The sequence below is a fragment of the Balaenoptera physalus genome, assembly GCF_965194825.1.
Source record: "Balaenoptera physalus genome assembly, chromosome: 5".
Taxonomy (NCBI): Eukaryota; Metazoa; Chordata; class Mammalia; order Artiodactyla; family Balaenopteridae; genus Balaenoptera; species Balaenoptera physalus.
In genome coordinates, this window is record NC_138884.1 from 106,766,049 (window position 1) to 106,791,688 (window position 25,640).

The 25,640-nt window shown below is 44.3% G+C and overlaps 1 protein-coding gene across 22 annotated transcripts in view; it reads left to right on the plus strand.

Annotated features, from left to right (window-relative positions):
* Positions 1-22,312, plus strand: part of LDB2 (LIM domain binding 2) — a 400,597-nt gene extending 378,285 nt beyond the window's left edge. For 5 of the 22 annotated variants that reach the window (XM_082462629.1, XM_082462650.1, XM_082462645.1 and 2 more), the window contains 3 exons: positions 12,213-12,336; positions 15,414-15,565; positions 21,237-22,312. In XM_082462629.1, the coding sequence (XP_082318755.1) occupies positions 12,213-12,336; positions 15,414-15,565; positions 21,237-21,467 (507 nt within the window). In that variant the 3' untranslated portion in view covers positions 21,468-22,312. Of the gene's footprint in view, positions 1-12,212; positions 12,337-15,413; positions 15,566-18,169; positions 18,316-20,975 lie in introns of all 22 variants that reach the window. The other 17 variants (XM_082462649.1, XM_082462641.1, XM_082462644.1 and 14 more) reach the window with 13 other exon arrangements.
* Positions 22,313-25,640: the final 3,328 nt, after the last annotated feature.

Genomic DNA, 25,640 nt, shown 5'->3' on the forward strand with positions numbered 1-25,640 from the left:
ACAGCATCCCCAGCACCTAGAGCAAACACGGGGCACATAGTATGTATTCCATAAATGTGTGTTGAGTGAGTGAATGAGTGAGTGAGGGAACCCCAGCCTCTTCCAACTCCATTTTCATAAAGCATTGCCATTGTCAGCATGAATCCCTCTTTCCACCCAGCTCACTTTATCCCTGGGAAGGGAAATGGCTGCTGATTCAAGGCTCTGCGGACGTAATGATGGAGGTGGCCAGGGAGGAGTCAGGCAGCTGAGCGCTCCATTACTGAGAAATCACTCCTTCCCTTTGTGTCAGAGTGGAGCGGCAGGGAGGGCTCTTGCCTGGCAGAAGCTCCCAGGAAGGCAGGCAGGCAGGCAGGCAGGCACTCCAAAGGCAGCTGGGCTCTGGGTGTCCAGGATCAAGAGAGAGAAGTCCGTACCCAACACTGACCAGAGCCCAGAAGTCCTCCCAGACAGCGGCCACGGGGATGCTGCCGCAAACTCCAGAACACAGTGCTGTCTTTAATAGCCTTGTGGGTATTTACACCAGAGCAGGAGAAAAACATAAGCACGCAGTTAATGTTCGGGAGGGATTGTAACTGCATGAACAAGATAGCCATGTTCCTTGGAAACTGTCACTGACAGCTCCCAAGGACCAAATCCAAATTCCCTTACTCACAGTATTGGGATTGTAAGGCCCCGTTCATAAACACTAGTACTTAAACATTACCTCCTTGCAACTACACAGTTTCTCAGCTCCCTGGGAAAAATAACCAACATGTTACAAAAACTACCTATTTCCAGCATGGAACAGCGTGGACCAGTGTAAATGCCCCCAGTGGTGCGATCGGCACCGGTCGGCTTGGGGGACAGTCGCCACTGCTTGGAGACGGAGCAGCCAGTGTTTGCCTTTGGGGATATTTGGTGCTTTTGTTTTACCAACCACGTCAAAATGTCAATGAGGCTTTCCTCGCGCTCGGGAAACGTGGATGAAAGAACAGCATGATACTCACCATATTGCAGTTCGGCGTTCAGCCTAGTGGCATTTGTGGAGGGCTCGTCATGCACAGCATGCTTTTGGCCACATCAATTGTACCTCTCGGCTCCTGTGGGGCAGAACCTGAGGCCTTGACGAGTCTGGCCACTGCCTGCCTCTCTGCTGTAGGTCACACAAGTCAGCGCTAATCCCATCATTTTGCGGTTTCTAATTCTGTGTTCTCTCTTGCATTCACACATGTATTCCCTCTACCCGAGATGTCCACCCTAACCTTTGTCCTGGCCATCTTCTCTTTCACTTGGCTGATTTCTAAGTCATCTCTCTAGCTCTCAACTTAAATATCAGTTCCTCCTGGCAATGTTTCCTGACATCGCTTGCCCCTCTCCTTTACAATATCCAGCCCATTTGGAATTCTTGTTTATCATCTGTCTCCCATCTGGACAGTAAGCTTCAAGGGAGGGAGGTTGTGTCTGCCATTTCACCATTGCACCCCTGCTACCCAAGTTACTATAATTACAAAGTGGATGAAGCAAGATCTGACCCATTTTCTGATGTCTGATCGCCTATTTTTTTCGTTTTCCATTCAATCATATTCATGGATTCAAGGGGTCATTCAATCCACAAACATTAGACTCATTGGTTGGTGCTTGGCAATATTTTTAAAAATAAAATAATAGGACACAGCCTAGGTCTCCAGTTCTTTACAGTGTCGTGAACTATGATAGTTCTCTGTGGCTTAAGGCAGACCTAAGGCAGTCAGGCTGCTTTAACAAAATACCGTAGACTATGTGGTTTAAACAACAGAAATCTATTTTCTTACAGTTCTAGAAGCTGGAAAGTCCAAGATCAAGGTCTGGCAGGGTTCACTTTCTGGTGAGAGTGCTTTTCCTGGCTTGCAGATGACTGCCCTCTTGCTACATTCTCACATGGCCTTTCCTCAGTGTGTGCATGTGGAGAGAGAGAGAGAGATCTCTGAGGTCTCTTCTTCTTCTTACAAGGCCACCAATCTATCAGATTAGGACCCCACACTTATGACCTCATTTAACCTTAATGACCTCCTAAAGCTCTATATCCAAGTATAGTCACATTGGGGGCTAGGGCTTCAATGTAGGAATTTGGTGGTGGGGTTGTCACTTTTCAGTTCATAGCATCTATAGTACCAGTTATTTAGTCAAAGGCTAATCAAAGGTTTTGCTGTAAAGATATTTTGCATTTGGTTTTTCTTTGGGTATCGTCTAGCCCTCAGCTGACTTTAAGTAAAATAGAGTACTGTTGGGGTGAGCTTCATCCAATCAGTTGACGGTCTTAATAACAAAACTGAGGTTTCCCGGAGAAGAGGGAATTCTGTCTCAAAACTGACGCATTAACTCCTGCCTGAGATTCCAGCTATGGAAACTATGGATTTCAGACTCGCTAACCACTGCAATCACATGAGCCGGTTCCTTAAAATACATACATACATACATCCTGTTGGTTCTATTTCTATGGAGGACCCTATCTAATACATTGGCAGACAGTAAAGAGGCACTTAGAGTAATTCTGAGCCACTGACCTTCATTTTCAGTGTCGGACTCATCTGAGGGCACAACAACTGCTCAACAAGAATTTTAAAAATTTACCTGAAATTTGCTCATAGCCCTCTAGGAACAGACAGCACTCCTTAGATATTTGTTAATGATTGTGGGATATTTCCAGGCAGATGTTTCCTTTTTCCTTTGGAAACATTCCAGCTACTATGCCCTAGAATTTAGAGACGCTGGTAGAACACATGAATAGGATACTTGTGGCAATGGCTCAGTGATAAAATTAAGTTATTTATAGGAAAGGCATGTCAACTGAACATTTTTTTCTTTATTTACCATTTTTATTATGCTTGGCTTAATTTTATATGACAAATGCATAATTTTTATTTTTTCTACTATACTTTTCTACACTTTGATTTCCTTTTTCCAGCATCTAAGAGAAAAACAAATACCGTACGCTAACACATATCTATGGAATCTAAAAAAAAATGGTTCTAAAGAACCTAGGGGCAGGACAGGAATAAAGATGCAGACATAGAGAGTGGATTGAGGACACGGGGAGGGGGAAGAGTAAGCTGAGACGAAGTGAGAGAGTGGCATGGACATATATACACTACCAAATGTAAAATAGGTAGCTAGTGGGAAACAGCCACATAGCACAGGGAGATCAGCTCGGTGCTTTGTGACCACCTAGAGGGGTGGGATAGGGAGGGTAGGAGGGAGGGACATGCAAGAGGGAGGGGATGTGGGGATATATGTGTATATATAGCTGATTCACTTTGTTACACAGCAGCAACTAACACAACAATGTAAAGCAATTATACTCCAATAAAGACATTAAAAAATTTTTTTGAGTAGAAAAAAAAAATGACTGAACATTTTAAACATCCATTGTATCACCAAAATCTAATAATTAAGCTGTGCGTATATGTGTTTATGTGCATTGGGCAGGGAACATCCATGAAATTTTAATAGGTATGTTCTGACAAATTTCCAAATGTCTTCCATGAAGCACCTGCCCCCTCCCCGGACTGATTATCCCCCCCATCATAATAAACATATATAGAGCAATTTCCATATGTTAGAACCTAGGTACATACTTTAAGTGGATTTTCTTGTTTCTCCTAACAACGTAATTAGTTAGGTACCATTGTTATCCTGACTTTGCAGATGGAGAAACTCAAACACCAAGAGCTTAAGTAACTCACCCAAGGTCACTCATCTACTAAGTAGCTGCCATTCAACCAGAGACTAGTTTGCATGCTTAACCCCTACACAAGATGCCTCCACACACCTTTTAGATACAGTAAGTCCTCTACATACGAGGTGTTACTGTCAGGCCACCTGATAGAAGCTGGAACCATAGTGGGCCTTGGTGACAGCTGTTGGAGAGGCCATCTGAACCACAGAAAGGACAAGAAATACCCTTACTTATTTCTTTACCCATGTGGTACCATGAGTGGTGTCCCTCAAAAATCCATGTCTATCTGCAACCTGAGGATGTGAATTTATTTGGAAATCCAATGACTAATGTCTTTGTAAGAAGAGGAGAGGATGCAGAGACATGGGGGAAAAGACCATGCGAAGACGGAAGCAGAGGTTGGAGTGATGCAGCCACAAGCCAAGGAACACCAAGGATCGCCAGGGCCAACAGAGGTTGGAAGAGGCAAGGAAGTCTTCTTCCCTAGAGCCTTCAGAGGGAGCACAGCCCTGCCAGCAACTCAATTTCAGACTTCTAGCCTCCAGAACTGAGAAGAAATAAGTTTCTGTTGTTTTAAGCCACCCAGTTTGTGATACTTTGTTGCGGCAACCCTAGCCAAATAACTCAACCCACTTTCCTCCAGTCTTCCCTGGTGCCTCCAACTGGCCAAAGCTCACCCAAGGCCAGTTGGCAAAAAAAGTTGGGAAATAGTGTGCAGGGGTCTCTCCCCTGCAGTACAAAGCTGGGAGGAGGGGGTGGGTCTAAGGGTAGGAAGGCAAATGACCAGAGCACTGTGGAAGGGGTGCCCGTACCAAATGACATGGCAGAGAGATTAAGTCCATGGGTCCGAAGGAAAGAGAATGAGCATTGGAGGCCTTGAACCATCTCTTCATGGGCCTGACTGGTGCTGCCAAAAACAACCGTGAGCTTGGCTCTGTAGCTCAGGAAAATCGCCCAACGCTTCTCTCCTGAGGGTGGGTCAGAAAAGCAGCCAGCGGCCTCGGTGACCACGCATAGGCGCCCTTCCTTGCAGCCTCAAAATTGAGATCAAGGCATAGATATTGAAACGCGCATGCATGACTCCTTGCTCTTGGAAGAGGTCCCTCCAAGTCCTGAGTGGCTGTCACTATACCCCCTCCTCTCCTGGAGCTTGGAGAGAGCTGCCAATCTCCAGGGCTGGATGTGATAACTTCCCTGAGTAATCAATTTGCAAAACAATTGAGAAAAGGCAAAGGCTCCCCTGGTTGAATCTTCAGATAAAAAAGAGGATGTTTTGAATTTGACAATCAATCTACCTTTAATCCTATCAGGAAATAAACCCAAATCATAATCTGATGTTTTGGAATTGCACAGCTTCTCAGGGAAAGCATTTCCTTCCCTCTCCTGTTTTTCATCCTCGGAGGCAGAGTGGGTTTTACTCATGTGGATGCCTGTTATTCATTCTTATCTGTTTCTAGGGGAATTATCTGCTTGTTTTGTTTTGTTTTCCTTTTAGATTCCGTATGTTATATTTTTCTATTGTTTTAATATAAGATCTCTTTTTGTGATGTGTTTCTTAATTAGGAGAGACTCCTTCACCCTTAGATAAGAGCTTGTTCTTAATCATCCCCACCCTCTGATATCTTTCTAATTCAGAGTTAGCCAGAAGGGTAGGTTATGGGGGTGGGGGAGAAGAAAAGAAAAGGGACTCTGGTTTATGGATTTGAACATTTTGTATTTATCACTGAATTCTAAAAATGGATTATTATCAGAGACATTAGCTACCAAAAGGCCATGGACCATTGGCCTGATGACCATCCCTTAGAGCATTTAGACCCCCTAAGTCTCAAGGAGACCAAGTGATTTACTTCCCGGAGTAGCTAACCAATCACATCACACATTGCTGTGTTGGCTCAGTGAAACTGCACCACTGGTGCAACCAGTAGTTATCATAATACCAATTTCCATCTTTTGAGCACTGACCTTGGTCCAGGCATTGCATTAAGGATTTACAGATATTGTTTCAAACCTTCAGAGATAAATATCAGTATCTCCATTTTATAGATGAGGAAACTGAGATTCAGAGAGGCTGAAATTCTTTTTTTTTAAATAAATTTATTTATTTATTTATTTTTATTTTTGGCTGCATTGGGTCTTGGTGCTGCACGCGGGCTTTCTCTAGGTGCAACGAACGGGGGCTACTCTTCGTTGCGGTACGCGGGCTTCTCATTGTGGTGGCTTCTCGTTGCAGAGCACGGGCTCTAGGCATGTGGGCTCAGTAGTTGTGGCTCGTGGGCTCCAGAGCACAGGCTCAGTAGTTGTGGCACACAGGCTTAGTTGATCCGCGGCATGTGGGATCTTCCTGGACCAGGGCTCGGACCTGTGTCCCCTACATTAGCAGGCGTATTCTTAACCACTGTGCCACCAGGGAAGTCCCAAGGCTGAAATTCTTGGCCAAGAACACACAGCTAGTAAATGGCAGACTAGCCACTGGGTTTGGATCCAGATGAATCTGCCTCCAAAGCCTGCACCCCTCTGTATCACCCACCTCTCTGTGTATAGATACACCTCTCTGTGTATATTGTTCCTTGCACAATACCACGTGCAAGGAACAATACAAAAGACAGAGAGAGCCTTGGAACTTGGTATCTTAGCAGAGATTTAGGCCATTCATATTCAGAGAGTTAGACAACAGAGCAGTAAGGAGTTAGGAGCACAGGGTTGAAGTCAGGCAGACTTGACTGTGAACCTCTTTTCTGCCCTTCAGATGGTTGTATAACCTTTACATTATAAGAATCACACTCCTTAATATAAGCTCTGTGTGACTTACCGGCTTTGAGTCTGAGTTTTCTCACCTGTTAAAAGTGGACCAGGAGGTGGTGAGGGTTAATGATATATGTCAGTTCCATACTCCAGGGACAAACATAGTTTAGATACTCCACAGCGATTATTAAGTTATGACTCAACAAATATTTGAGTATGCCTAATACCATGTTAAATAAGAGGGAAAGAAAAGTAAAATAGGGCTTGCTATAGATAAGGAGATGAAACAAGTCCACAAGAAAGAAAAATTCCCAATGCAAATATAAACTCCGGGATGTACGTAGGTTAGTAATAAGTGCTACAGAAGTAAGAGTCCTTTGTGGGTGGGGATGGTCAGAGACAGATGTGAGATCTGAGCTGGACCATGGAGGACCTTAATGGTCATACCATTATGACTCAGATATGGTTTGCAGACCCGTGCCAGACTGTGGATCACTTAGTGAGCCACACCAAAATTAGGAGCTTGCTTTGGAATGTAAAGCAACTACCTTGTTGAACACATTGTTTAGTTCATCTGAGTTAATTTTTGACACAAGACTTTCTTAATGAAAGAGGCAATGAACTGAATTGTACTCTAACTCAAGCTCTTATCCGGTCAAGGACACATAACAAATAGTTTGGAGACGACCTCCTTTGAGTAGCATTGGTTTAGGACAGAGGTCAGCAACCTTTCTGTGAATGGCCAGATAGTCATATTTTGGGAGTTTGTGGGTCATATAGACTCTGTCGTACTTATTCAACTGTGGCATTGTAACACAATAGCAGCTCTGGACAATACATAAGCATGGCCATGTTTAGCCCACTGGCTGTAGCTTGCCAATATCCGGCTAAGATGACTGAGAAGGAGGGAAGAAGATCTTCAAGGCAAGAACAACATGAGCAAAGGCCTGAGCTGCTATGGACACAGTAACCCTGGACAAACCTATATGCAAAGAGTAGGTCAGTGGTTCAAGCTCAGAGTGTGTCATCCATGTTCTGGAAAAGACTGAATTAAATGTTGGAGGTCAGGACCCAGCTTTGGGAGTTAGCCAAATGCCAACCCCAAGGCATCAGCTTTTTAGGCCAGAGCCAACTCTGATAGGCATCACCCATTCCTGGGTTCAGGCCAGGAGATGAGCAAAAAGAAAAAGTGTGGGTGTGTAGCTAAGGAGAATCAAATTTCTCCAGGAGAACTGTCAGATGAAAACAAAACAAAATAGCATACTGTCTACATCTACTAGGCTCTTTGTTACTGTCTAGATCTACCAGGTTCTTTGTTACTATGAACAAAGACAGAAGTCCTGGGACTGAGCTAAGATGTCCCCGCCCAACCAGGACATGTAGTAATTGGGTATATACATGTGCACATGTACCAAGCATTCTCCACAGAGGAGGCAATCAGTTATTTATCAAATGGAAAAATTCATCACCTCTAAGCCCAGAGGACAATGCCCAATTTGTCTGCTACTGGCAAATGACTCCTTGCTATAAATCTGGCCAAGATATCTGTTAATCATTCATCCATCCATCCACCCATTCATTCACTCACTCAGCAAGTCACCATTGTGGTTATAGGTTTTGGTTTCATACCAAAGGGTCAGTGCTGGGCCAGAATCCCAGAAAATGAAGTCGGAAGCATAAGGAGAGCAAGCCTAGCCTAAAACTCTCACTAAATCTGCCCAAAGGCATCCTCAGAGCTTTGCCAGGATGGGCAATGGGCAGTGGTTTTCTTTGCGATTCTAAGTGGACCTGGCAGGGGCTTCCTATTCAAAGAGAGGTCTCAGGCCTTGCTGGCTCTTGCCACCTTGCACAGTGCCCTGGGATTCTTCCTGGTATCTTCAGGCAACCCAGATAAAGAGGTAAACTGAGGCAAGCTCAAATGACCAGAAATTGAGTTTATTCAGGAATAGCGGAGGAGCTGCAATTAAGGAAACACATGCTGTGAGCCAGCCCCAGTGAGCCCTTGAGGATTAGGGATGGGCTGTATTTATGGACAACGAGTGCAAAGACAGGGAGGTCCAGCCAGAGTCCCAGCAGCAAGTTCATTGGCTTGAGGATGGGGACGGATTCTTGGAAGCTGTTCATTGGTCCGGAAGTAAGTTTCCATCATCTCTAAATCAAGTACTTATGGGAAATCAGTCTCTCACTTCTTAAGTTCCCATCCTCTGAGGGCAGGTTGGGAGTCTCTGTTTCCTATCCTCCGGTTCTATTTTAGATCGAAATCTTTTCACACCTCCAACACCCCCCCACAGGTGTAGACCAAACTCACTCATGATGCTGCAGTGTTGCAGATGTCACTGTCTGAGGCCTTTCTTTTCAGGCAAAGGGACTGGTCCACTGGGAACTTTGTAGCAGACACAACTTTACAGATAAAATCGTTCTTTAAAAATCAAAGGACGCTGTGCTATTATGCTCAGTTCCATTAATATGCCTTTGACATTGGAGTGAGGGGTGTGTGTGTGTGTGTGTGTGTGTGTGTGTGTGTGTGTGTGTGTAGGACGGGGGCAAGGGCATCTATACTGTAGCCTGGATCATATATATTACAAACAGGGGACTCTTTACCTGGAATCAATGGATGGGAGTGTAAGAGGGTTCATAAACCTCCAGATATTTTGTATAAAATTTGGAAGACAGGCTGCATAGCCTGCACCAGATTCTCAAGGGGGTCTGAGACCTCAGGGAGAGCAGGAATCCTGGCTCCAGAAGGATTTGGCTAGTGACTGAGGGAACCTACTCCCCGAACTTTCCTGGTCTCCTTTCATAAGGCCCCAGGCCTTTGCTGTTGCCAAGATGCACTGGCTTGCTACGGGAGAAGGCAGGCTCTTGTCTGAGTTAGTTCTGCCACCTACAGCACGCAGCCTGGCAAAGGCACCGTCTCTGCGCCAGAGCTGGAGGCTCATTTGCATACATGAATAAGGGGCGGGCTGTCTCGCCAGCCCAGTACCCCTCCACTGGAAGAAAAATGACTTTGGGGATTCCTGATTAGCATTCAGAGATGCAAATTCCTTTGGGGTGGGATACAGCAACGGGAAGATATTTTTACATGAAAGGGGAAGGGATAAATCCTGAGGATTAGCACCTGTAAAAAGTGTTGTCCAAAACCCCGAGAGGAAATGTACCTGGGGAAAAAAGAAAGAGAAAATGAGCTCGTGGGTTCTCCTTTCTAGGTTCAAATAGGCCTGACACTTAGGAGAAAACTCAATAAATGCTTGTTGATTTAAAGTAATAGAAATGTGGTTTGTTTTGCAATCTGTGCTGTGCTTGCTAATATGTAATCATAATATCTGTTTGTTGAACTTATGTGTCAAGACGTATTATCTCAAATTTCCCAAACAATATACAAGATGGGTATGGTTTTACAGGTGAAACTGAGACCCAGCATTATTAAGTGGCTCATCCAAGGGTATGCATCTGGTGACAGACTCAAAATCTATACCTAGATCTCTTGGTTTCTAAGTCCATGTTTGTTCCACTCCATCCATGTATTTTATAGCCACTGTAAGTCAATTGCTCAAGAATGGGAATGGACAAAAAGGAAATGGCTTTAAAACCTTTATAACATTTTTTAGTTGAAAGAAAAAGTTTTCCCAGTCGTTAGAATTTCTCTGAAAGCTTTTCTTACTTCCCTAGCTTAATAATAGATGCAAACATCTTCTGACCCTGTCTGAAGCTAGCAGTGGTTCTTCTTTGGTAATCCATTCTTATCTCTATGTGTAGAGATGATTGTGGAATCCTTCACTCCATTTGGTATGAGTGACAGGGGAAGACTTGAGGTTGACTGTAATTTGCACATACTTTGATTTCCAGTGTGGAGTTGTTAGTAGAGGAATACACACTTGCAGTCTTGGAATATGGACTTAATTGCATAGTAACCCTCCCTCTTTCACAGGGGTTTCCTTATTAACATTTTAGGTTTCAAAAAGGACTCCAAAGTAAACAAGAAGACAGACAAGATTGAAGATGCATCATAACTAACTCAGATCTCATTACTTTACAGCCTGATACACTAGGGTCCAGTAGCTTTGTCCCTTCGGCTCACATTGCACCTGTGTTGTTCAGGCTTTGAAATCTTAGTCTCTTCTTCCAAAGAAACTGCAGATGGAAGGAGATTAGAGTTGGCCCTTAAATGGGGTTTGTGGTTCTGGCACAGTTTAGATCATCGATAGGTAAAAAGGGCTGAGAAATTTTTCTAGATGAAGACAATTTTGATTATCATGCCTAGACTTGAGAAGAGAGGAAGGGCATGGAAAAGTGAGGTGGGGGGGTAAGAAGAGAGGGGAATTTGAGCTGGAAACCCCTGGGGATTTGTGCATGTCTTGCTTCTATATTTGTCTCTTCTAAAGCCCAGCATATGCAGGGCAGTGGATCTCAATTTTGGGTAATATTTATCAGAATTAGATGGGAGAATGCTTTTTTAAAATACAGATTCAGGACCCCACCTCCAGACTCAGTGAAACAGAAAGGGCAGAGTCTGGAAGTTTGCATTTTTAATAATCAACTCTTCCGATTCTGATGGAAGTGTTCCTTAGACTTTGAGGAACATTGGCATAGGAAGGTACTCCAGTCTTTCTAAGAATCACTCCTTAAATGCATCCATTCATCTGAGCCAAATCTAGGAACACAGAGATAAAAGGCATAGCCTCAGCATTCAAAGAGTTCAAAGTCGAGTGGAAAAGAGACTTGGAAGCCGATGGTTACAAAACGTAAATGAGTAAGTTTGTAGAGCAGAAAGGGCTGGGTGCTATGGGAGAGCTGTGGAGGCTTCCAACTCAGCCCGCACAGGGAGAGGTGCAGAGCCAGGGGGGAAAGGCCTAACAGAGGAAGGAACTTTGCCTTCAAGGATGAGTAGGCATTAGCCAGGAAGAGGGAGAGCAGAGAATTCCAGGTAGAGGGAACCAATGGACAATAAGGAGTGTGGAATCTAGGGAAATACTCAGGTGAGAAATGGCAGAAGGGAAGGGAGTAGTGAAAACGATGACCCAATGAACATGGGGACTGCACATCTGCCTTTCATAATAAAATGACATTTTTCCACATGGGAAGGTGCATTGCCAATGTCTGTATAGCTGTAACTGAAACAGGAATGGATGCATTGTTCCTAGTCTTGGTCTTTGCCCTCTTAGCAACAGTCCTTTCAATGCAGCAGTATTCTGATAAGCTTCCAAATGAGAAGGAATTCAGAAAAGTCCAAGGCAATCCTAACTGGATTTACCTTCTTATTTCATTCATTAATCTTTATCATCAGAGGTCTTGGACCAAAGTAAAGCTGAAAGATCTAACTAAGGGAGAGAAGAAGGGCGACCGTGTGCAGAACCACAGAAAAAGCTCCCACACGGAATGAAAGTCAGCATATGTTACTGACATTCTCATCTTGTGTAAAATACAAATGAGTATATGAATAAAAATAAAATAGTGTTCATCGTGGCCCTTTATCAGAATTAGGATCAAAAACGTACCTGCAGTTGCCACTTTGTTCTCCAAAGTTTAAAAGATGGCTTTCGCTGCCACATAATCTACATAAACTAATATGATATTATAAATGAGAGTAAATTAAGTGGGCATTATCAAGTGTTGGTAATATTTCTTTTCCTCCAAACTTACACGGAGAAAATCAAAACCCGGGGTCGCGGGTGAAGTACCTTTAAGCTTTCTTTTGGATTCCAGCTGTTAACATCATTTATTGCAAATAATGTCATCAAGTAGTAAAACACCGATGTCTTTGAACTCCTTGCAGTTGTGTGTAATACTGGAGCCAATGCAGGAACTGATGTCCAGACATAAAACTTACAACCTCAGTCCACGAGACTGCCTGAAGACCTGCTTGTTTCAGAAGTGGCAGCGGATGGTGGCGCCGCCAGGTACGACTTCGTTCTTCACTCTCCACCTACATGCTTTTTCTGAGGCTTCTTCTGGGGATGAAGGCGTGTGAAAAGGAAGTGATCATAAATGTATTGGCAAAGTAGTTTATAAGGGATATTCTGACCGTGATATTGGACCCAAAGACACTGACTTTGTGAAGGGCAAACATCCTTCATAGGTGTAGTGACCATCCTCTACAGTCTCCTCACTTGCTAGATTAGGACCTGAAACCCACAGAAGGAAATTGATTTATTTAACGTTACCAAGAAGATATTGACAGAGCCGAAATCGGAACCCAGGTTTCCTGTCTTCCAGTCCAGTGGTTGTTCCGCTGGACAAGACTGGTGACTGCTCATGGCTTACTGTGATTTTGTTTGTTCTTTGAAGAATGGTAGAAATTATGAAAAGAAAGGGAGGGAGGGAGGAAGAAGAGAGGAAGAATAGGAGGGAATAGAGGAGAGAAGGAAAGAAGGAAAGGAGGAAGGGAGGAAGGAAATAAATAAATATTTTTGCTCTATTTTTTAAGGTATATAATATCAAAGGGTTCTCTGATCATGAAAAGAATACATAAAAGACTCCATTTCTCTCACTTCCCTAGAATGTAGTTTAGATACTATAGTCTCCTGCTGGGGTTCTGAAATTACTGCTTCGAGTCATCATTAATTGTCCTTCTATCTAATACATTTTCACTCCCAGGCATGTGTCGAGCCTCATTGATCATAAAAGCAAAACGTATCCATTCGCTAAAAATTATTTTTATAAAGAGTAACTATTAACACGAGGCACATAGTCTTCTGAATCACAAAATATAATGGTCACCTTCCGCTGGTAACTGGCCAGGGGTTTTATATAAAGTGAATATAGCAGATGTAACCAAGTACATACTTAGAAAGCTGAGAAAAATGAGCATTGTTTTACATAGAATAGTTGCATCCCCATCTTACAGGAATTATAGACATTTAGAACATTACTTTTCAAATGTATTAAATGTGTGTAAATTGGCCTTATTTTCTCTTTCAGTACCAATAAGCCTTCATAGGAAAAAATTTCGCTCACTAAATGCTTTGAATACCTATTTCGCAACATGTGCACATATAATTCATATATTATTCATTAATTCAGTCATTAACTCAACAATTATTTATTGAGCCCCTACTAGGTGCCAGGCACCGCTCTAGCCACTGTGGGTATAACACTACGTGAAAACAGTCACAAATCGCAGCCCTCTCAGACCTTCCATTCTCTTACTGAATCCTCACAACAACCTTATGAGGTATTTCTTGCTATTCCCATTCGATATAATAGGCCTGAGATTTAAAGTAGTAACTTGCCAAAGTTAGCTGAAGCTAATCAGTGGAGGCCCCTATGTCACAATAAGTTTTTATGTCTTCAATTCGTGACTCTATTACCACAGCTACCTACTGCCAGTGCGAGTAATCCAGAGCATACCATTTAGGTGTATTTCCCCAAAATTCCATGAAAAAGTACAAATATTTTTTTTTAAAAGCAGCCGATTTCAATTCAAGTCAAAGGAAGAAGATGCCTGTCAGGGAAAGCTGGGTTTCCAGCTTTACTTTAAAAGTTTGCTTTACTTTAGAATGTACCTCTCAACTCTCCTCCAGCCCCATGAGCTGGAACAATTCTGTTTCCTGTTTCCATAACCTTCAGAATAAGCACCAATAACTCTCTGTGGATAGGGATGTTAGGCCCTTTGATGAAAATCTTTAAACATAAGAGATAAAATATTTATGAAAGAAAATATGTTATATAAATAGAAACATAATCTCCTTCTTCATCGAAAGTCAGAGATAACATGATGGACTAAGTGGTCTTTGAAATGACCTTCAAGGAGATCTTCCCCATTGTTCATCAGAAGCAGTATAGATGCCTCAAGAAAGTGCTACAAGGTTACCTCACTTAGTTCCAGTATGGTCCTGGCTTACCTTCTCTCCATCAGAGTTGGATCTAGAATAGGGTTAGCAAAAAGGATGCTCTTACATGCCATTTCCAATTCATTTAGTAACTGCCTGGAACAGGCTTCTGAAGATTTTTCATTCTCAAAGCAAAGATTATAATAGTACCTAGTTGATAGAGTTGCCGTGAATATAAAATAATGACATAGAAAACGTTAAAAATATGACGATATTAAGTCATGCTCATAATACATAATAAATAAACAATATTCTTTTTACTACACATTTCCATGTGTCCCTATACTTCCATTAAGATGTTGCCTCATCCTTCAGGTCCAAATTATTTTTTCTCTATTTCTAAACAGACCTTTCCGGAAAAGGTCTAGCTTCTCTTCATTAATATGTTGGCTGTAGCATACTACGACATTTTTTTCCCCAGGAATTTTGAAATTAGTTGCATCTTTTAGACACCAGGATCCAAAGCATGGGTATTTCTACTGAGCTTGGGAATACCTAAGTTCCACATCAATGGCTGATGGGATGGACACTTCCTCTTCTTTTTATCAGGTTGGCCCAAAAGTTCGTTCAGGTTTTTCCGTAAGATGTTACAGGAAAAACCCACACAAATTTTTTGGCCAATTTTTCAACATTTCAGCGTGCGATAGAGCTGGGCTGCAATATGACACTTAGCCAGTAGGTGCTGCTGTAACTCACTGGTTCACTTAATTGAGCTCAGCTCATACTTCTCTCAACCCCTGGAGGTTCCCTAGGAGTCCCAGAGCCCGCAAGAGGGTAGACCGCAAAAAAATTTTTTGCCCCAAATTCATAATGGTAATAATATTTTAAGTTCAAACTATAGTAGTGGTGTAACCCACCCTAAGACATATTAAGAGCTTCCAGACACACACACACAGTAGATGACATCAGGAAGAACAATTAAATACAAATCACTTTATCAAGATACTAAAGAAAAGAGTTTCAGTCATTGTGTGCTACAAATAAATCAGCAGCTTTCTTCTTTTAGGTTTCGTCAAGTTAAAAGAAGTGGAAAAAATATCAACAGTCCTACTCTTTTGAACTTACAAAAAAACGGCTTCCCTGGAGGGCCCGTATTCTGGTGGTCACCCTGGGCACTGACCCTCCTTCCATGTTTCATGTTGCAGCAGAGCCCACAAGGCAACCGACAACGAAACGGAGAAAAAGAAAAAATTCCACCAGCAGCACGTCCAACAGCGGCGCTGGGAACACCGCCAACAGCACAGGCAGCAAGAAGAAGGCACCAGCCGCCAACCTGAGTCTGTCCAGTCAGGTACCTGTAAGTCTCGCTTTCCTTTTAGGCTGAAATCCTGCCTTTGCCTGTCGTCTCCAGAGTCCAGGGGCCCTACGGCAAAGTCTCTTTTAGCTGCAATGACCTTCTGGGCCGGGTGGGGGGCGGGAGAGGGGAAGGCAGGGACACGGGGTGGGAGGAGGGGGAGGAGCTCTGTCCTGGAAACCTTCCCCTGCAAACCGGGACTTAGAAAGGAATATGAAGAGTCTGTGCTGCAGTGGGACCGGAATGAAAAAGCCATCAGAGTCGTAGACGGGAGATATGTCACTTAAGGTTTAATTTAAATATCACTTAGCAGGGTGCTGGTGGCATATAAGGGACTCTCAACACCATCACCGGGACCCTGTGCTCCCCTGGAAACTAGCTCCTGGCACTAAGGCTCCAGATTGTCCTTCGACTGCCCCCCGACGCCCCTCCCCCCCCCCCCGCCCCCAGACACGGGCATCCCCTCTTATTTTAAGACTCAGGTAATTAACTCAAGGCCACTACAAATGCAGCTCAGTGGATTTCTCTTTCCCATTTCATTAGCTTAGGGGGAGGCTCAGCCCCTGGTTTGGTCTCAACTCTCTCGACCTCTTGACCCCTTTCTTTCATTTCTGGGTCTTGACAAAGGAAATGGGCCACTCAGAAGGGGGTTTCTTTGAACTCCAAAGCTGACAGCTGAGGGCGTCCCCACAGAGGGTAAACAAACTGGGCGGGAACTTTCTTCACCTCCTATGTTTTCTTCCTCGATTTGCTCCCTTCTGCCTGATTCCTTCCTGACTCTGACTTCCTCATCCCAGTACGAGACCACTTACCACTTTTAAATTCTCATGCGTCTTTAAGCATTTCTTGCCGCTTCTCCCCACCACGATGACTTGTGGGTTTTCCTTCTCTGCTGCCCTTGTCACATCACCCTCACCAGGCTTTTGACTATCCTTCAAATCCTGGGATATTCGTGGTGCTTCATAGGTACCCTCTAGATACTATGTCTTCAAAAATGTGCCCTTTCTTGTAACTTCTCTCAACCAGTGCAATTTTACCTTTTCCCTCTTTCTCGCTCTTTTCCCTCTCTTGGTCTGTGGGCCTCACCCTCCGCTTCTCTTCCTGCTCCATCTCCCTCCATGTGAGGGCGGACCTTCATCTCCAGGGGATTCTCCACTTACTTCTAATTGTGTCTTTCAAATCTGTCCCCCACCCACTCTCTCCCATTTTCCATTGGTCAGTTCTCTGGCTAAAACCAACCCCATCAGTACCTGAGAATTACCTGGCCTCTCCTCTTGTCCTCCACAGACAGGGGACACGGTCGTCATCCCTGTTGCATTAGAAAGAAAAGGTCATGAGAGAGTGGCCAGCCTGTGGGATAGGTGCCATTTTCATTTTAAGACTGCTAGGGATTGTAGTTCTTAAAAAATACCAGAGTTACCCCTGTTTTTTGAACGGAGTTTTCACCCCAGAAGAGTCAGGGGAAAAAAAAAAAAATCGAAGGAGAAAAACAGAGTCTTTTTAAGGTGCCAATAAGTTATACCCACTCCTGGTTAAATGGGAAAATGCATAGAAAAAAAATGGCCAGGCGTAAATAAATCAACCCCAAAAGTGCACACAAGCAGCCCATTTATTCATCTAATTCTGGAGTTTTAGAAACTAACGTTTGTTAGTTTCCACGAACAAATGAAAGTACATTCCAGAGATTTCTGGAACTTTGACATAGCTACTTAAAGGCTGCAAGAATTCAGATCCGTTCAACAAGTGTCTTCTGAGCTCCTACTATGTGCCCCACACTATACCAGGTGTTGGTAATAGCAAGATTTAAAAAAAACAAAACCAAAAAAAGACCCACCCAAGCTCTGCCATTGAAGAGCTCACTGTCTAATAAAGTGATAAAGAGGTTTCCTCTCTCCTGCCAGCTCAGACTCCTGGCTTCAGCTCACAGGGTACAGTATTGAGAAAGATTCTGAGGCCTGGACTGGGTCTGGTGGGCCATCCGTTAGTGATGTCTGCCACGGGTGTAGAATAGCAGCATACACATCCATGTATTTTGACATACCTGGCCTAGTCGGAATCATTTCCATTTTTTTTAAAGAGCACCTAACTTTTTCTACTCCATTATGCTCTTGTCCTCCCAACCTGCAATTGCATTTTGGTGGAAGATACCTGTGTCAGGAGGGTTTTTAATCAGTCGAGACCCTTTGGACAAGAACAAGGTGCCGTTAGAAAGTGCGAGTAGAATTTCAGCACTATCCCCGCCATGCAAACAAGGATGTTTTCATTAAGTAAAACTTAAGAGATGGCTGAGAGAAACAGGGAAGTCATCCAGGTTAAGAAAATGTGTAAATTTCTGTATGTCCTCCAGCTGAATGGACGTCGAACGATAAGCCCTGGCTGGCTTGTAGGGACCACATTTTTTAACCCTGTCTCCTGAATGACCAGCACCCCTTTCCTGTTTCAATAGAAATGCAACCTGCAGGCCTTAGCTGCCTTGTCCGAAGGCATGTACAGATCGGGTGTGCTACCACGACCACGGCTGTGGTCCGCACAGCTGCCACGGCAGCAACGTGTGTGTCTGGCGAGGGCTAGGGTTTAATCCTTGGATTCTGCTTCTCACTCCATGAGCAGGGGCTAGGAGCGATCCCGAACTGCAGCCTCAACCCTGGGAGGGATGGAGACCTGTGTCATTCAACAGCAGTGACCCCTTCTGGCCAATTTAAGGAGAAGCATTGAGGGGCCCTGAAAGGAGTCACTTCCAGTCCTCCTCAGAGGTTGGTGGTCCTTGCACGGGGGATTAGTGAGAAGATGTGACACGGGCAAGAGCTGGTGGCACCTCCAGGCCTCTGGCGAGGAGCAGAGGTCTGCTTCCTGGGGAGTCGAGACCATATGGGTTACTCTCAGATGGACCAATATCGCCTCCTGTGGGACACACGAGACAGCAGGGACGGGAAGGAAATGCATCTCTCACTACCGATGTTGAATGTTGGGGGGGACTTTTAAAGATGTGGGGCGTGTGGGGAAAACGGTGCCAACATCCCCTAGTTAGAGGGAGCCCAGAATGTACGTGGTGTCTCCACTCATTTTGTGTGAGGATAACAAACCAAGCCCTTCTGAGCCGAGAACCCCTATCCTAGCCCAGAGATTTAGAAGAGCCAGGTAGAGCGGTGTTCGTAACTGTGTAAGTGGCCTCAGGTATCTACGTGCATATGAAGTCCTTAGCACACATCTCTTTTGTAACTTGCCATCTATTAATCACTCACGCATGCACACATGCGTGTACACACACTCACACACGCACACGCATGATTATGCATCTGGCTAAGGATACGTTTTATAATCAGTAAGGCAAATGTGGCATCTCTCTGCAATTTAGGATGCTCCAAAATATCGATGCCTGGGCACCTTTTCCAGCCGTTCCTGGAACAAAGATATACCAAACATATTACGAGCCCGTATAAGCCCCATTTGAAGTGATTTAAATCACTATTTTCATAGTACTTTTCTGGAATGACTTATTTTCTGGTACAATGAAGGCATCTGGCGTGTTGAGAACGTCTCTGCTAATATCACGCTTAAATTGGCTTCTCCTGTTTCCAAATTATGCTTAACCTCCCCCCATTCTCCCAGCCTCTCTCGATGACCTTGGACTCACAGTACTAATGCAGACCCGCGTGTCGCTTCTAACATTCTTCTCCTGCCCCGTGACACGTCATGCATGTGTTTCCCCAGCCCTTCAAAGTGTGCTACACACAGGTCATTTGGTGGAATTAACCCTCGTGTCGTCCTCCACCCCATCTTAACCTGGTCTTCCCTCCTGCCTTTGTTCCTGATCGTAAGCGCGGTCTCCTAATTGCCTACAACGAAGTGACACTTTTTTATCCCCAACACCCCAATGGGTCAGGTGGAGGCCACATTCCATTTAAAATCCTGCCAGCATTCTTGCCACTCGGAGTCTGTGTCTATTTTGCATCTCACTTTAAGGGTCCTCACGAGTCTCTTACATGTCAGTGTCATGTCTGGCTCTTCGTGGCATCATAAGTACATTCTTGGAAACACACAACTGAATATCCTGCCAGTACCTCGATTGCTGAGTCTTCCCAGGTCATATTTTAGGCATTTGCTTCATCTGGGGCATTTCTCTTTAACATCACTGTTATCAGTTCACAAGAGTGATTAGTCTGAAAACACAGTGTGAAACTTATTGATTATCTCCCCTCTAATTCGAGGAGAATCGATCAATCAAACAAACAAGGTTTTCCATTCCAAAACAGATCAGGTGGTCACTAAGGGATCTGTTCAACTGGCACCTTCAAAATTCTAGAAGGACCCTGGCGGGGCCGCTGGACCCTCTCCTGACCACAGACAGTATTCCACTAATATACTGCTCCAGGAAAGCCTCTCTTGCCCCAGTGAAAAGAATGTCTACCCAGCTGTCAAGGCAAATGAGCCTCCCTATCAGAAAATGCATACTTACGTCTCCAAAAGCATATGGCCAGCCCTGATTTTCCAGCCTCAGTGGAGGCTGATGGCAGTTGGGCGCTCTTAAGTAGACTATTGCTCAGAGCCCACCCAGCAGGATCCACCTGACAGGTGTCCTGTCCCATGCCCATGTCACCCATCAACCCCATAGGGTCCCCTTGGGACAGAGAGGCCAGAGCTGTGCCCTGTGTATGCGTCCTTCTCCCCTGTCCCCGTGCCTCTGCAGCGGTGGCCTCCACAGAGCTCCCAGCTACAGTAGGCGGCTGCCTTGTTTGCATGGAAGGACAATTTGTACTTAAAGGAGTGATTAGATGGATTCTTCTTGCATGCTGCCATTTCTGATGACTACTGGCTTCATCAATGTAATTACAATTAGTGCTCTTCATCTTCCTTTTATGGCACCAGCTGGACAGACTGGCTCTCTTTACTGCCCAGATTGGTGGTGGGGTTGCCTGTGTGGGGATAGGTGACAGGCACCATGGAATAACAGATGGTAAATTCAGGGCTTGTTGGCAATCAGCAGGTTTTTGCTAATGACTTAATTAGCTATGCAAATTGTCAAATCAGTGTGAACATTGTTTTTATCGAAAACTTTACCTAAATTAATTACCATAATTAAGTAGCAGAATGTCAAGGATATCGGCTGCATAAAAGGGCCTGGCTGAGTAGAGAAAAGAGAGACCTGTCTTCAATTAAAATGTATACCGTCCTCGGGACAGAGAAAATGCCGTTTGGAATGAGTTGCATGACTATTGCAGAACTGCATCCTCCCCGTGTTGGCTGCTAGTTTCCAAAGCCATCCAGAGGCCCTAAGTAAAAGTGGTGGATTTTTGGAGGTCTTGCAAAGCACCCAGCAGAAGGTTCCACAGCCCTCTCAAGAGTCCCCAGTGTCGGCAAGTTGAAAAGCGTGGATTTTTTTAATTTTGAAAAATCCATTTTTTTATTTCTGCAGATTGCTAGCATTGCTCATTCTCCGGTGTCAGGCTGCGCACTAAGGACATAAACTCGCGTGGTTGTTACACATCAGGAGGCGATGTTTATTTCCTGTAGAAAAATCCAATATGCGTCTTGGCCCCCCGACATTGAGACTTGACCCCGGTGTACAGGACACGAGTGTGTCTGTCCTAGATCCCCCAGCGCCTCCCACTAGTGTTTTAAGCTGAGCTTCTCTCTCCCAAGGTTTCCCTGTAATAATGTCAGCTGCTGTTCACAGGATGTGATGGTGGTAGGAGAGCCAACTCTGATGGGAGGTGAGTTTGGGGACGAGGACGAAAGGCTAATCACTAGATTAGAAAACACGCAGTATGATGCGGCCAACGGCATGGACGACGAGGAAGACTTCACCAGTTCACCCGCCCTGGGGAACAGCAGCCCTTGGAACAGTAAACCTCCCGCCACTCAAGAGACCAAATCAGAAAACCCCCCACCCCAAGCTTCCCAGTAAGATTGACCAGCTCCAGAATCCACTGTCAATAGCCCCCGTGGGTTACACTCACTATTTCAGATCCTTACTCACAGGAGAGGAAGGAGGAGACATTAAAACTTTTCCAAGCAAATACCGATTTCTAAACCGCAGTGATCTGAGTTTCTCTCTTGCTTTTTTTTAATTGAGAGGATCATTCCCAGTAAACTTCCATGACCCCTCCCTGGAGGCCTTCACAGGTAACACAGATACTGGCACTGATCGTAATTAAAGTAAGAGCAAACGCTAGCGCTTCTCCTGGCTCGGTTTTAACCACGTTTGTTAATTTCATCCCCCCCCCCCCCGCCCCGCCCCACCCAGCCCCACCCAACCATCCAACGAAGGCCATATTGTCAATAAACCCTCAGTGCTCAGGATCTCATTCTATGCCGAACCCAACTACAGATAGACTTTTTAATATTGTAAAATATTTTCTGCTTTTTGACTTGCATCTGAGAGTTTCTTGTTTCAGTAAAAAAAGAAAAGGAAAAAAAATCCACTTTTGGAAAGTAATTTAAATGTACCTTTATTTTTTTTTTTCCCCTTCACCTTTTCTTTCATTGGGTAACAGCTAAGAGGGCCCAGCAGGGTAATTTATGGCCGAGCTAATGTCAATTGGTCCTCGAGCCCGAGTTGGTTCAATCGAGCCCGAGTGCTGAAACAAGAAATGTCTTTTTGTCATCAGAGACACCAAGGCAGATTTTTATGTAAAGAAAGGCACTTGGCCCCCTGAGAATGTATGCGTTTGTAAAATTTCTGTTGATCCAAATATTTTCAAGCCATGTAATCCATTAATTTTGTGGGCAGTTTAATAAATCTGAAACTCTTTTGTGTTTTCTTGGTTGTATCTGAGTTGACTGTTGTTTCTTTTCATAGTATATTTCCTGTATAATATTTTGTAAAGCCCTAACCTAGTTCTTTTATGGGGACTTTTCTTTGGGAGCAATTCCAGTGTATTTATGTGAAACTTTATAAAAGAACTAATTTTTCCATTTGCATATTAATATGTTCCTCTATACATGTAAAGACACAGTGGCTCCGTGTGTTATAAAACAGCTGTATTTTATGTATGCTTTACTGATAAGTGTGCCAATAATAAACTGTTAACGACCAAAGCAAGTGAGTCTGGGTGTTTGTGAGCCTGGCAGAGAAATCTGCCCACAGTGATGAGAAGTATTGAGCTTGGATTTATGGCCCAAACTCCAGATGGAATGGAATTGTGAAAACTGCACCATCTTTATAAGGTATTATTTCTTTCCCCGCTCACTGCAGTTTACTTGGGCAGACACAGGGGTGCCTTCCATGTGCCAGGCACTCTGCTGGCTGAGGACACAAGGATGGGAAAGGAAGGATTGACCTGGCTTCCGGGGGCTGGCCAAATGCAAGGGCAGCGGCTTCCACTCACTGAGTGCTTATTCTGTACCAAACATCTCTATTTAAGGGCCACAGACATTATTTCGGCTTATCTTCACAACTCCGCCAAGTAAGCCTTAATCTCCCCATTTTTAAAAATCAGTTCCTCGGTTTGCCTGTTTTTCTAAAAGATTTGCAATACAGAGATAGGGAAAATTCACGTGAGGACTTTTTGTTTAAAGAACTTTCATCATATTTTTCTGCTTTGTATCCATGAGGAAGATGAGAGAGGAAATCTGTTAGTATTAACTGAGTGTGTACGAAGTGCCAGGCCATAGTAATATATCATCTCAGCCAGTTCTGGAAAAGGCGGGCTTGAAAAAGAGAAGCTAAGGGAGAGTGTGTGTCTTAGGTTGAGATTCCCAGAAGAAGAGCCTGAGACCAGGATCCCGGGCACAGATTTATTGAGGGAGAGTTCTTCAGTAAAGAAATCTTTAAGGGAGTGGAGGGGGTAGGATAGGGAAAGGGAAAGAGCCTAGGAAAGCTTCAGACTCAGGTAACCTACTCCCTGAGCCTGGTCCATGGTGCAGGGGAAGGCTTTGAGCACAATTATCCCCTCCTGGGCTAAGCCGCCAGACTTCTGTGCACCTATACTGGTCAGTCATCGTCTGGGGCCATCCCCAGGGTGTGTAGGAAGTGGTAACATTTGCATAAATACGGCACCCATCAGCCAAGGGCTGTTCTGCGGAAAAGAGGCCAACTAGAATGCAACAGTCCTAGAATCTTCGCGTGGGTGGGCTGGTCTCAGAAAGGGCTTCTGGGCAGGGCAGCAACAGTCAGCTTCATTAAGTGACTTGTCCCATCTCAGAGCTCATGGGTGACACAGTTAGAATTTGATTCTGCATCTCCCTTGACTACAAAGCCTGGGTTCTTTCTAGAACATCACATTGCTTCCCTAGAACATTAGCATTTGGAGGAAAATGTACAGTACAATAGCAACAGAGCCAAAGGAAATAGAGGAAAATGGCTACTTTATTGCTTCCCCACTAGTGTACTGCTAAGAGAACTGCCGGTTTGTCCCCCCACCCCACCTGACCATTTTAGGTTTTCTTTTATCAATTCTTTAAAGTCAGCAGTATGCAATCATTACAGATGATGCCTAGGACAATTTGTTTGACATCTGTTCCCGTTATCTATTACACCATAGCCAATCAACCCCAAGCTCAGAGACTAAAGAGACACTTTATTATTATCAGTTACCCTTCTGAGAGCTCACTGGTCTGTACCAGGTGGGCTGCCCTTAGGGGCACAGATGCTGGATGGGGCTGGAGTCATCAGAGCTTAGGCTGGGCTGGACACTCAAGGTGGTGTACTCACATTGCTGGCTATGAGGTAGGAGCTTAGGCAGGGCTGTTGACTGGAGGGTCTTCCCATGCAGCCTCTCCATAAGGCTTTCATAGAATGATGGTTGGGTTCCAAGAGCCAGCATCCCAGGAGAGGAGAAACATAAATTGCCAGTGCCTAGAACTGAAACACCATCACTTCTCTGTGCTATCCATCAAGGCAGCCCAGATTCAAGGGCTGGAGGCACAGACTCGACTCCTTGATGGGTAAGTAGCAGGTGCCTCCAAGGAGGGGAGAAACTGATGGTGGCCATGTTTGAAAACATCTACAGCATCCAACACAGTTCACAACCTGGTCCTTGCTTACCTTACTTTGTATCTTTAGCCACTTCCCACTTGAACTTGATTCACCATCTATCTACCCAGACTCCTCTCATTTTCCTGAATACACTAAGTGCTCAGGTCACACGTGTCTTTGTATATGTTTTTCTCTCTTAGAATGCCATCCCCCACCCTCTTACATAACCAAAGCTATTCATTCTTATAGGCCCAGTTTGATTCTCAGGTCCCCAGAGATGCCTCCCCAACTCTGGTCAGGGTCTGTTGTCCCCTCTGAGGTCCAAGAGCGCTTGGTGCTTGCTTCTTCCTTGGTTCTTCCCTTACAAATTTTTGTTTTTGTTGTTAAACACCCTTCACTGTCCCACTAGACATTTCTAGGTCTGAGTAGTTTAATCATTTCCATCTGAATCTTTAATATCTAAACTCTATCATACATGTTGGTGGAATAGATAGAGTTAAAAACTCCCAAGCTAGAAATCATGGAACTACTGCTTACCATGCATTTTTCCATTACATTTCAAACAGTCTATAATTTTATGCCACAACGTAAAGTGACATTTATCCCTGTAGGTACATAAGAAGGTAAGAGGTAGCAGAGATGGGCTTGTTCAAGTTTTTCAGAGGTCAAGTCAGCAAAAAACAAACATTTTACACAACATTGGCTTAAGCCTAACTTCTATTAAGAAACCCCATGAGATTTGTCCGGCCCAGAATAATCCTAAGGGCAACCATCTATTAAGTACACACTGTGTGCCAGGCACTTGCTAGGTGCTTTGCCTGGGTGGTCTCAAACTGAGAATCCAAGGGTATGTAAGTTGGGTTTTGCTTTGTAATAATCTCCAAAGCTCAGCAGGCTTTGTCCGCAAACCTTTTATTTTTCTCACTCATGGGACTGTGGGTCACCTGGGGCAACTGTACTTCAGGTCTGCCCCTCAGGTCCCTTTCTAGGACAGTGGATCCCCAGGGCATGCTCTTCTCTTGGCAGATTCTGCTCACGCTGCATCCATTGGCCAAAGCAAGTCGCAAGGACAATCCAACATAAGTGGAGTGGGGAAATATACTTTACCACTTGTAGACTGCAATGGCAACGCGTATGAGTAAACAACTGAAAATACAATCT